General features: G+C 41.6%; 1 protein-coding gene across 1 annotated transcript in view; it reads left to right on the top strand.

The window, feature by feature from the left end:
• The window catches only part of MAP3K5 (mitogen-activated protein kinase kinase kinase 5), a 111,296-nt gene that overhangs the window by 21,542 nt on the left and 76,504 nt on the right, over positions 1–13,250 (top strand). Inside the window, exon 2 of the mRNA XM_074144539.1 lies at positions 11,671–11,810. Within this exon, the coding sequence (XP_074000640.1) occupies positions 11,671–11,810 (140 nt within the window). The remainder of the gene's footprint in view (positions 1–11,670; positions 11,811–13,250) is intronic.

The raw sequence follows: 13,250 nt of genomic DNA, 5'->3' as shown, positions 1-13,250 counted from the left end.
GATTATGATTTCTTGTGTTTTTCATGTGAAACTCCCCTTTACACAGCACAGAAGATGCGGGTTTTTTTACAGTAGCCTACAGTGCTGGCTCCTTTGTTCTGTGACTGCCAGTATGTGTAAAATAATATTTTAATTTTTTTTTCTTCTTTTCTGTGTGCTGTCTAGACAGTTTTACATTTTATTTCAGCATCCCTAAGCATAGGGGATAATAAATACTCATTGTCAGTCTCCCTTCAAAACAAATTCCCCTCCTGCCCTTCAGGGTGCTTCCCAAATGGGTGCCATTCCCAAATTCTAGCCGTATTGATCTACAGCTCGGGAATGCAGGTACCTTGTGATGCGCAGTTCCTTGTGATATTGCGCTGCAGTTTGACAGTGAATCATGGGGTCAGTTCTCTCATCCTGGAAGAAAAAATGGTGTGGTTTTTACAGAACTTGGAGTTTATCTTAAAACGTTCAAGAGCAGACTGCCAGAAGTAGGGGAGAGAAGTTTAAATTCCTGAGTCCTGGACCCAGCCTTAAGTTGAAGCACCACAGCATATTCCCACCGTAATAGTTATGATCAAATACTTTAGATGAGACTTCTCATATCAGTTTTTTAGCAGAATATGAATTGTTATGCTTACTTTGCAGCAGAGCTATTAAGAATGTACTCCTTTCTGGATCAAGTCTAATGAATAAAGATTTGCGCACTTTTTAAGAGGTGATGGTGTTTTCTGTCGGAAAACATGGCATGTGAGAATCCGAAGCCCTTGGAAATGTAGTTGTTTTTTTTAGTGTCTTCCTTTTCCTGGGAAAACACGGGACACAGCAGTGAAAATGCTGCAATGTAGAGATTTTTGTGGAGAAGGTGGTGAGAACCGGGGATGGTAGATGTGTTTTGTACCTTTGGCTGTGTTGAGGCTCGGGGCCTAAAATTCTCAAATACTGTATTATTTACAAGAGATATTTTCTTCTTAGTCAAGAAATATTTTCTTGACTAAGTAAAGACGTTAAACAAATGTGGTTTTTTACATCTCTTATACTTCTGCTTCCAAATTTTCAGAAGCCTGGGAAGATCCCCATTTTATCCAGGCATTCCAGCTGCTGTTCATCATATTCCTGAAATACTGTGTATTTATTTTTCAGTCTGTGCTCGCTGCTCATGAATCTTCTATGTTTAAACCATTTTTGGTATCACTGGTTTGGGAAATGTTGACTCCCATGGCTTGAAAATAATGTCGTAAGAAACAATTCTACATCTTCGGATTAGAAACACTTCGGGATTTTTTTTTTTTTTTCCAACAGCTTAATGGGCACATTTCTGGCCATCTTTAGAAGGGTCTACACGCTCTGCCTTGGTCTATCTTAGCCTTTTAGTTTGGCTTGGTGCAGATCACGTTTCTACTAGAATTTGGATAAAAATGAGCAAGCTTCTTAACAAGAAATTGAAAAGAGTAACTAAAAAGAGGAAAAGCTTTCAGATGGCATGAAGACATCTTAAGGAAAATTGCTTCCAGAAAATGCAGGCTACATATTAAAAGAAATTTTAAAGTGACACTGCAAAAAAGGATGAAGGCATAGAATGATGCCTTTTGAAAGGAGAACTTTTGTCCAGATGAGGAAACAAGTTAAAAAAAATCCATGAACTATGGCAAAATAAGTGTAAGCCTTAGTAAGACAGTTTCCAAAAGAGTTTGAGCAATATTTGCTGAAGGGAGACTACAAAATTTCACTGAATTTTTAGAGTTGGAAGGGACCATAAAGATCATCCAGTCCAACTCCCCTGCCGAAGCAGGATTGCTTAGAGAATGCTACTCAGGGCTGCATCCAGGCGGGTCTTGAAAATCTCCAAAGCAGGGGACTCCACACCCTCCCTGGGCAGCCTGTTCCAGGGCTCTGGCACCCTCACCGTAAAGAAGTTTCTTCTCATATTTGAGTGGAACCTCCTATGTTCCAGCTTCTCGAATAAAGCATTCTCGAATGCTTCACCGACAGGGAGCGAGGTAGGGATCCCATGCAGTCAAGATGGAAAAGGAGGACTTTAGAAAGATGCAGCTTTCCTGCTGTGATCTTAAGAAAGACTTTCTTGGAAGGGATAAGGCTGAGGACCTGCCTCAGATTTAAATGGCCCGGAGAAGGGGTTGTAAAATGGACAGCGACAACTCATAGGAACTATGTGATGATGACTCAAAAGTCCTCCAGGAGCTCCGACTGAAACAAGCGGAGCTGGTAACTACGGTGCGTGACCTCCAGCTTTAGTTGATGTTGACCGCAGAGGAAAAGGAGATGGACCAATGGGCTGAAAATAAAAATCAAGAATACCTTGCGTAGGCACATGGATAAAATCTGGCAGTAGGGAAGAGCTGACATGGCTTTTTTGTAGAGGGAAATCACACTTTTTCTGTGAGCCTGTACTTAAGGGTGATCCATTTCAGACAGTATATTGGGATGTCGAAAAGCTTTTGACGGGATACCACACCGAAGACTATTTAAGAGACAAAATGACTGGAGAAGACATCTTTACTCCCTTCAGATGAATGAGTTCATAAAGGAATGGAACAGAAAATCAGTTTGTCAATGAAGCGAAGCTGCCAGTAGAAAAATGTGCTGGTGAAAGCATTGATCTATGATTTCTTTTTGAATTGGGCTTTTCGGAGGATTCATGGCTGATCTGGAAGCTTCCCGCTGGTGAACAGCATGATGGCAATGTTTTTTGATGTGCAAGCTAGTAAAAACTGTAACAAATTGGCTGTAAAAAAAATTGCAGAAGGTCTTATGGTACCAGGCAAATGGGCAGGGAAAGGACAGCTGAAGTTCAGTGACAGTGAATGCAAAGTAACAAATATGAAGAAAAGCAGATGAAATTTTTCACACAACATTAATTGCTAAATTAGTTGTTGCTATTCAGCTTTCTAGTTAGCTCAAGAATTCTATGAAAATGTCTCTGGTTTGCTGACTGATAAAGGTCAGTCTTTATTTGCCCCATTCTTACAATCTACAGCATCGACTGCTGGCTTCTGGCAGAGGGGAGATGCTGAGCTACGCGGAGCTTTGATCTGATCCCTCTGATTGCTGCAGTGAAACCCAGGGTTGCTTTTTGAAACTTGGAAGTGGATCTGCCTGGACATTCTTATCTCAGTGAGCTGCTCAAAGAAGCCAAATATATAACCACGTTATAAATTAAAATAGTCAGATTTTATTAGCATAAAAGTTAGAATGCTTCTCTTATTAGGTGGAGAAAACTTCAGGTCACTAAGGCAGAAATAAATAGGAATAAAAAGAAAATTTGATCAACTTTCCTCCTGTCTTTCAGGTGGATAGTTGTTTCCTGCCTTGGTTTTAATGAACTCTGTACCTTTGGAGCTGTAGCAAACTCTCTACAGCTCCTTTAGACTTCGGGAAAGCTTTCCATCATCTCTGAGGCCTGGCTGTTTTGATTTTGTAGGACTTTCTTTTCTTCTCTGAGCTCTTCTGTTGGCACATCTGTGGTCCCACAAGTACTTTCTTCTTGGGTAGTCTCAGTTTCTTCTCCAGAGAATGAATAATCCTCCTTCCTGTCATGTGTTAAAGACACATAACTTGACCAACCAGATAATAAACCAAAATAATCACACAGACACCACCACATCTCTTTCTTATTTATTTATTTGGGGTTTTTTGTCTGCTTAAGATCTTGTCCAGGCCACAGGAGTGCTTAGTCTTATAAGCCCCCTCTTAAAGGGGACTTATGAGAAAGATGGGGAAAAACTTTTTAGCATGGCCTGTTGTAATAGGACAAGGGGTAATGGTTTTAAACTAAAAGAGGGAATATTTAAACTAGATATAAGGAAGAAATTTTTTACAATGAGGATAATGGAACATGGGAACAGGTTGCCCAATGAGGTGGTAGATGCTCCATCCCTAGAAACATTCAAGGTCAGGTTGGACGGGGCTCTGCGCAACCTGATCTAGTTGAGGATGGCCCCGCTCATTGTAGCGGGTTGGACTAGATGATCTGATCCAATCCAGACCATTCTGTGATTCTATAATTGGCCTGCATTGAAAAAAAAATCTGCAGTGATGTGGATCCTCTGGACAAAACTTCTAAACACAGAAGTGCTGAGTTGCTACAGCTTGTCTTGTTTTCCGTAACTTTTTCTGCTGTTGTGTTTGTAGATTGTTTAAAAACCACATTAATGTTTGGAACAGGTCCGAAGACTTACTGTCCTTGCAACGTGCCTTCAGCTGAGCCTCATTAGTTACCTCTTTGAGCTCTGAGTATTTTTTCTGATGCAAAGTTTGGACTTGAGATAATATTTATTATTTGGTGTTCTTGGCACTAGGGAGCCTGTTTCACTGGGATTGATACAGATGCAATGAGCCTGAACGTATTGAGGTTATTTTTAAATAAATGGCTCTTTGTTTGCTTGTCATCTTTTATTCTTGCCTGATCCCTAGTTCCTCCCACATGCATCAAGCTGAGAGTGGGTTTGTTTTTTTTCAATTGTTGGGGGTTGGAATCATGTGATAACATTACAGTCCTTTGTCTTGGGCCAAGAGAGAGTGGATTTTTTGAATATCAAGCTTTCTTCTTCTTTTTTTTTTTTAATCTTCAGCAGAAAGCCTTTCTATATTGTTCCAGCTGTCTTCAGATCGTTGATATAGTCATTTTGATTTTGTCATGTAGTTTGCTATGTAGCTTCCTACACACTCCCCTTTTATGTTTGTCATCTATGGCTTCCCCCCCCCCCCCATTCCTTTTCTAACATCTGTATGAACTTTCTTTGTGTTACCAGTTAGTTGCCAGCTTCTGCTGTTTTATTTCGATAAGTACCCTCTGCTTTGCTCCCGTCAGCCTTGGGTTACAGAAGCAACAAGTTCTTTTCCCTTCACGTCCTTGAAGTGCGGTCAACGAGGCTGGGGTTTCACTCAGAGGCTCTCAGTCTAGAATACTGTTGTTGTAAAAAAAAAAAAAAAAAAAAAAAAAAAAAAAAAAAAAAAAAGAAAAAAACCCAATCAGTTGGTTTTTTCTCTCCTCCTTGTCTGGATGGTTCTGCTTGGTTAAGTCCTGCACTTGGTTTTATGAGAATGATCTGAACCAATGAGCTACAGAAGTGGGCAAGGAATCAATTGGCACGGGTTTTTCGGAGAAGCACCTTGGTGTATGGTGGGAGAGAGCGCGAGTTTTGCAGTGCTCCCGTGTGACAGCAGAGCAAACACCACCCACCAGTTAAACATCTGGGGAGGTGCTCCAGAACATCATGATTTGTGGGTTATGAACTTTCTTGTGATTTCTGGTTTAAATTTATAAAGGGGCAGCTTATATTTGCTCTTGAGCCACACTGTCATCCTTTAGCTTAAGTAGTTCTTTCTTACCTTATCTATCAAGAAATTAGCAACTATCAATATTTTAAAAGAAGAAGGGTTGCTGTTTAAGTGATTACCTAATTTATTTTTGAGCAGATTCCCAGAGATCTAAATTGATTCATCTACAGATTCTGTCAGTATGGGTATAGATACTTAATTTGTATCCGTAATGAGGTGGATTGGGGCGTGTGTATATGTTTTGGCTTATTTATTTTCTGTTTCAAAGAATTCTTCCTCTTGGGATGATGTTATATCTGGAGTTCCTAAACAAGTGGATGTTGCATCCATGTCTGTATGAAGGATAAAATTTCCTTACCCACTGGAACAATACGTGACCCTCAATCTTAAGGAGAATTACGGAGGTATTCTGTTGTATCCCTGCAGATACTGTGGTGTCTGGTGCCTTCTTTGTGTGGGTTCTAATGATTGTGTAGGTGGAAAGTGAGATCATCTGACTGATCCAGGAGGCAACTGATCCTTCTCACTCACCCCACCCCTCCAGGCCAACAGATAGACCTACTCACTTGTCTCAGTGGGTATTGACCACACTAGATCTGATACAACAGTACCATATCCCCCACGCGTTTGTATTTCAAGGTAACTTGGTGGTTTTGGGGTAAGTATTAGGTGCTCCAATTATTTCTATCTCCACTTCATGCTAGGCAGCATCCCGGAAGGGACACCCACCCGTCTGCTGGGCTTGTGTGGCATCTGCTGGGAATGTGTGCTCAGAAATATCCCTTTAGACTGCAGGACTGGCTCTGGTTTGTACTTCAGGGATGCAGGATCTCTGCTTCCATTTCAGAAAAAATGAGACTGCTTGAGCCAGGATCACTATAAGGATCCTGAACCACAATGCTTTACGCTAGATAAGAGCTGGCACGTGTCCATCGCCTGTCTCTGTCTTGGTGCCCTTGAGCATACTTTGTACATCAACTGGTGCTTCTACAAATACTATGCTTTTCCTCTAGTATATGGCATGTTTAACTCGCCTGTAGGGTCATTATCTGCTTTTCCTTCCCCATATCCAAAGTTCTTTTCCTGGCCAGCCTCTCCCAACAGACTGGTTCAGCCAGATGGGTTTCCTGGGAGGTCAGCCCTTCCCCTGTGTTTAGATGTTCTCACCCTAACGGCTCCCCTCAATTGTTTCCGGTCTGGGAGCATATGAGACGCTCCTGACGGGAAATGTCTGATTCCAGTGGTGGTGACAAGTCGGTGATGCTGTGGTTTTGCATGGTTGAACCAGAAATACAAAACCTGAGGTGGTGCTGGGATTTCTGAAGCAGGTTTCCCCTACCTCGTGCAGGCAGTCTCCAGGTGAAGAGGAAGATGTCCGTGTCAAGCGGAGAGAACGGTGTAGGAGTTGAAGTAGATCAGGATGATGTTTGCTTGTTTCTGAAAGCTTACCCAATAGCAAATGTCATCATGGCTTGTCGAAACCATCGTTGTAACGCCGAATGGAGAGCTGCTACTGCAGTATGGAAAGGGCTTAGTGTTCAGACTGGCGCTGAAATAAATCTTGTCGCAAGCCCTTTACTTCCTATATCTCTGTCAAAAGAGTATCTTACTGTGTCTTTTAACCCCCAGGTGGAAAAGAACCCTAAATACTGTTCTGTCTCCGAAGTCACCGTTATCAGCTTTCCTTTTGCGCTGATTAATTGTGGGACGATGAATGTAAGGCAATGGCCATGTGTATAATACCAATTAATCAGAAGTTAATAGCAAACATAAACATTCATTAGTTTTATAGCTGCTCTGTTTGTATTCACTATTTTTCCTGGCAGCGCTGTAGTAAGCAGGTAGTATCAAAAAGTAGGGTGTGCGTGTGTGATATCTCAGAGCATTTGTTCAAACATTCTTCTTTGCCCTGTTAGATTTCAGACAATGAGTAGGAGATGAACTTTGACCACTGCATTTCATTTATCGCTTTCTTGGGTGACTAAAGGCATTGGCAATGGCCAAGAGCAAACAGCTTTATATCCACCGGTGGACACCTACCCTTCTTGACCATGTTATCGTGTTAAGTTTTTACCGTTCCTTAAGAAAGGTTTATTGGTAGAGATTTTATATGTGAAGTTCTCAGTCTTTGCAGACATAGTTTAAGAAGAGTGAAGTGGGTTTGACTGCAGGTAGGAATCGTTGGTAACACGGTTGTAATATGTGTCAGGCTTCACAGAGATGTGTCCTTGAGGTTCCACTGCTTCTCAGGCAAGAAGGGTCAAGTCAACCACCTCCAATTCCATCACGTGAATCTGGTTTCCCAGGGTAATAAGAAGCCGATTCCCAGTGTCGTGGTAATTTGTTCTCTTGAATGCGTGACGGTGTGTTTCAAGCTGTTGTTGGTATCAATATGAGTTAGCCTAATAAGAGTGCGACTGCTTGGTGGTTGTCGCTGTGTCTGCAGCTCGGTGTGTGGTTACCCACCTCAGGTGTGTGTAGGTTGGCAGCTTCATCACAGGCGGCTTGGTTGCTGTCAGCAGGCAGGTGGAGCTCGGGGTGGTTTAGGAAATGGGCACTAAGAGATGACTGAACTGCCCGGTGCTGTATTTACGCTGCTTCTGCTGCCCAGGACAGAACTAAGCTTTAATTTCATGCTTATGATACGTTTTGGTCACGTCTGTGTAGGATGTCAGTTGTTTAGGAGGTGGGAGAGAAAGTTATGGCTAGACTCATAAACTAGCAAGACACAATAATTTACTGTAAGATTTATTATAAGACTTCTTAGCCCTAATGTCAAAGATGGCTAGCAAAGGCAAAGACCATACCATCCTTGTTTCCTTTAAACATTATCAGTTGTCTGTAACCAGGTTCTCTTTCATGAGGTAGAGAAAGCGAAATTTCATCTTGTGCTCCAGACTGAAGTAAGGGATAAAAATTTACTCTTTCCCACAACCTGTGGGGTTGCAAGAATTGCAGTTCTTCCGCTTCCATCTGATGGAGCCTGAACAGACTTTCTTTGCTGCAACGTAGAAGACTTGCAAGAGCGTTTGGAGTGAACTGCCGGTCCCTGGTCTTCAGAGTGCTTCATCCTGAGGGCTTAGTTGTTCAGAGGGCTCTTCTCCGATTCCTGTGCTTGGTCAGTTAGTGTTCTACTTCCCTTGAAACTGAAACTGCAAGTACTTGGATAACTGGGGTTTATTCCGGTGTAACCGTAGAGATAATTCTTCCCCCTTTATTGAAATACCATTTTGCCGCTTGAGAAATTTCATTTTCCAGTGAATGGAAAATGTACCTTTGATTGCAGCAGGCTATTATATTAATTTCATCTGCGGGAAATGAGAGTGAGAGCCTGATAAATGGGATTCTGGCAGTGTATGTATTGATGACCAAACAATTCTTTTGGGTTTAGCTAAATCCTGGCTCTTCCAAACTACTGAGCATTTTGATGTGTGTTCACTTGACTTGGATTTGTATTGAAAACCGCCAAGTCTTGCTCAGCTTTGCTCAGCTTCTGATCATATTTTATATAACTGAATATAGCATTTAGCTGCTTTATAGTGCACTTGACTGTACATTTCAGGTGCTTTATAGGAATCATTACCACTACCCTTTTTTTATGAGCTTCTGGATTTGACTTCTGAAGTTTTGACCAGTGCTCCATACACTGATCCCTCCTTTGGTCAGAGGAGTTAATCTCCTCATGTTGTGAAAGAAGATAGTGAGAAATGGGTCTGTCAGAGGAGATGGTTTAGGGTATAGTTTTTGGGTTTTTTTTAATTGGATAGACACCTGGTCCCAAAAGTGCATGTTTTTTTGTGGCTTGTTGGAATTGCAGGTAAGAATTGGGCTGTTCCCCTTGGAAACTGTGATACCAGCCCTGAGGGCTAACGTGGACTTTAAAAATCTGATCTCATCATGATTGAACAACTTCATCTTAAAATACATAACTGCTAGAGTGAGAAGGAAAGCTTCACAGAAGTTGGAGCTGATCTGTGGAAGATACTGCTTTGTCAAATGAGATTATTCAGAAGGCCTGGATTTCACAGAAGTCTTAACATGTGAAGGAAAGAGATCCTCTTTAGTTACATAAGAAATATAAGTTTCCCAGTAGAGTTTACACCAATTTTTAGGGTAATCTTTCTTACAAATATTGCCTTATTCTTGTGGTCCTTCCCTCCTCTGTTTAAGTGTTCAAGGCCAGGCTGGATGGGGCTTTGAGCAACCTGCTCTAATGGGAGGTGTCCCTGCCCATGGCAGGGGGGTTGGAACTCGATGATCTTGAAGGTCGTTTCCAACCCGAACCATTCTATGATTTGGCCAGCTGATCTTGACAGTAATATATATACATACATAAGTTTTTTGGTTTTTTTTTTTAAGAGTTATTCTTTCCTTCTTCATGGTCCCGGGAACTTGCCATTCTAACATAGGATTTCTCAAGCGTTTTCTGTATTCTACCTTTGGTCAGGCTCTATCACTTTATTTTTCTTTTCTAAGTAGCATTTCCCTTTTAATTTTAGTTTTGCAACTCTAGCGAGAGCATGTTATCTTGCAAGATTTGAGAATTAAGTCACGGTAGGTTGCGCAAATTTTCTTCCTGTTCAGTGTAACAGAAACGTACCATAGACTTAGACTTGCTCAAGGGTAGACTTTTATATGAATAAGAGTAGTTAAAAATAGAGCTTGTATTATGGCAACTTCCTAAAGAAAATAAACAAACAAGCCCTAATCTCACTCAAACAAAATATAGTAGCAATATCGTCATTCTTGTTTGGCTTTTGGGATGTCTCAGTTTCCTAAAACTAATGAAAGTCAGCACAAGTATGGTCTTAGCAATGCGCTGCCTTTTTTGCTTCAATAAAATGTATTTGATGGAATCCACACTGCAAATATTGGACAGAGGGAGATTCTTAGAATGCAAATTATGAAACTTTTAGAAAATACAATTTAGTATTTGATTTTTCAAGGGAAAGTTGGGTTTTTTTCATACCATGTTAGTCGCCTCTCTTTTAATCTTGTTTCTTGAAGAGCCTAAGCTCTTATAGGCTAATGTTGTCCGTTCATCCCCCTGTGTGTATCTATCCTTTCTTCAGCTTTTTAATCATTCCTAAGCCTGTAGGCCAGTTACAGTAAAATATGACCGAAGGGCAGATATCTCAAAGATGTTACTTTTCAACAAGCTGGAGAGATGCCCTTACTGCCTTCCCAGTTAAGAGCATGGCCACAAGGCCTATCTTTTATTGAATACCTTCATTACAGTTTTAACTATCTGTGTAAATAGGCAAGGTGAAAAGTTGTGGTTAGAGGTAGAATCTCTTAATAGATCAGTTCGAGTAGGGAAACTTGAGGGTACTTAAGCTTTTTGCTTACAGAGCTTGTCTTGCTATGTCTTTTCTGCCATAAAAGCATCCGCAGGAAGAAAAAACTGAGTTGGGTGAAGAGACAGAAGGGTGTTTGCAGGAGAGGTGGAGATGAGTAATTTTTCTTGTTTTGCTCTCTTGACCCCACAAGCCTTTTTCAGTGGAAATGTGCTGCCTCCTGTAATAGAAGCCTTAATTAGTTCTGCCGACGCTTGTAACTGCCTCTTGTTTTACCTTGGTGTGAATCTGGGCAAGTGAAACACATGTTACGAGAGAAATTGTGGACTACGTTCCTCCTTCTGTTAGCATTTGTGCATGTGCTTAATTTTATTCGTGCAGGTAAAATTTATTTTGAACAGAATTTTCCGCACAATAAAGTTCTTACTTATGTGGGGATTTTTACAGCTTTTTACATACTGACTCCTTCTTTCCTTCTCTTCTGCTCTGCCTCGTCCTTTTCTCTCTAGTCTTTCTATATGAATCAAAATAGGTCTGAATGGTAGTTTACTTTGGAACTTTACTTCTGCCTTTCTTTCAATTTACAGCTGTTTTCTTCCAAAGTTCTAATACAGAATCTATATAGTAGATACAGTGATGTACATATATTACAGGAATTTTTATTGCAGTTTGCACAGAGGGTGAAAATACATCTAAAATGTAATTTTTTTCTTTTTTTTTTTGCCATAAGGTCATCAATTAACCAAACAGATTTTATTCTCCAAGGCACTAAATGAACTTTTTAACTTTGCTACTTTAGTGATGTTTTACCCCTTTTTACCTGAGGAAATAAAGGTCTCGTTTAAGGGAAAAAAAAAAAAAAAAAGGTGGGAAGGAAAAAAGAAAAGAGAAAAAAATTAACCACATCCTGCTGAATATATTCAAAATTCAGATATAAGAGCTAAAATGGGGAAATCCCTCTAGACGTCTTATTTCCTGCTTAAAATCAGGTCGTCTTATCAAAGCCAATTGTGTGAAGAGACATGGTGTAGAAGTACTTGGCTGTCAGAAGTGTGCGGCGCTGACAGTTTTGCATTTCTTTCTGCAGATATTGCTGTCGTAGAGATGAGTGACGCCTTCCGTCAGCCGTCCCTCTTCTACCACCTGGGAGTCAGGGAGAGCTTCAGCATGGCGAACAACATCATCCTCTACTGCGACACGAACGCGGAGTCTCTGCAGTCGCTGAAGGTAGCTTTGGATGGAAAAACGGGGTGTGTTAGAGGGGAAGCCACGGTTGGTCCTGAAAACATGGCCACAGTGAAATGCTGAAAAACTCAGTTTGGTTTTCCCAAGAGAAAGATTTAGATGACTTTATGACGGGCAGTTAGATACCTAGGTGTTCATAGAATCATAGAATGGTTAGAGTTGGAAGGGACCTTAAAGGTCATTGAGTTACAACCCCCTGCCATGGGCAGGGACACCTCCCACCAGACCAGGTTGCTCAAAGCCCCATCCAGCCTGGCCTTGAACCCCTCCATTGATGGGGCAGCCACAGCTTCTCTGGGCAACCTGTTCCAGTATCTCAGCAATTAAACTTCTCTGTGTTTATGAATTATAAAAGAACAATAGGACTAAATAAAAATTTACTTTAAATTAAAACATAGAATAACATTATAGGTTTTTTTAAAAACATGTCTTAGGTTACAGTTAAATGGCTCTTTACAGAAACAGAAGTCTGATAAATTTCAGATGAGAAATGAAATACGTGGTTTTATCATTCGAGGGAAATACTGGTGTTTGGGGTAAATCGTTACCGTTATAACAATTGGTGGAGAATGGTAACACATAGGGGGCGGCAAAAAGGAGAAACTTCTTTCCGGTGAGGGTGACAGAGCCCTGGAACAGGCTGCCCAGGGAGGTCGTGGAGTCCCCTTCTCTGGAGATCTTCAAGACCCACCTGGATGCAGTCCTGAGTGATGTGCTCTGGGCAACCCTGCTTTAGCAGGGGAGTTGGACTAGATGATCTCTAGAGGTCCCTTCCAACTCTGACAATTCCCTGATTCCATGAAAATAATTCCAAAGTTTTAGCTCCTGTGTAATAAAGTTAACAGTTTTCTGGCCAAACCTGGTGGGGCCCCAGACGACCTCTGGTGTGTCTTGCTGGGTTAGAGCTGTTCACTAGCTGCAGGACTGCTGGGCTGGAGGTTACCAGCAGAGTTAGTAAAAACAAAACTTGTGCCTGCTTCTCAGGGCTACAGTTCACGGTACGGTAGGTTGGTTTAAGGCAAGATGGTGGTTTAAGATACACAATTCACAACCCCATAGATTCAGCCAGGGGGTTGGTACTTGCTTCCTCCTGCACGCTCTACGAAAGGTTTAGTATTTTCAGAGGGGATGGAGGAGTGCAGACAACTTAGATGGCAGACTTTTCAGTTCCTTCCCCTCCCTCAGATGCTTTGGGCCCCGATCAGGAGGTGGTTCGCGCTATTGCGCTTCCATTCTTTGCTGAAAAGCAGCGTTTTAGGAAGCAGCTCGGTGAGTCAGGCTGCAATCTGGGCAGTGCCGCCTCTCACGAAGGGGTTGCTTCCATTGCTTCTGGCTACTGCGGGATGGTTGGGTTTGATTCTGTCCCGTTATTTGGCCCTCTGTTGGGAGGAACATACCTTGAATAACTCAGTTACTTCCCCC

The sequence above is a fragment of the Numenius arquata genome, chromosome 2 (genome assembly GCF_964106895.1).
Source record: "Numenius arquata chromosome 2, bNumArq3.hap1.1, whole genome shotgun sequence".
Classification (NCBI taxonomy): Eukaryota; Metazoa; Chordata; class Aves; order Charadriiformes; family Scolopacidae; genus Numenius; species Numenius arquata.
Note: the sequence above shows the minus strand (reverse complement) of the source record. Positions and strands in the feature narration are given on the sequence as shown.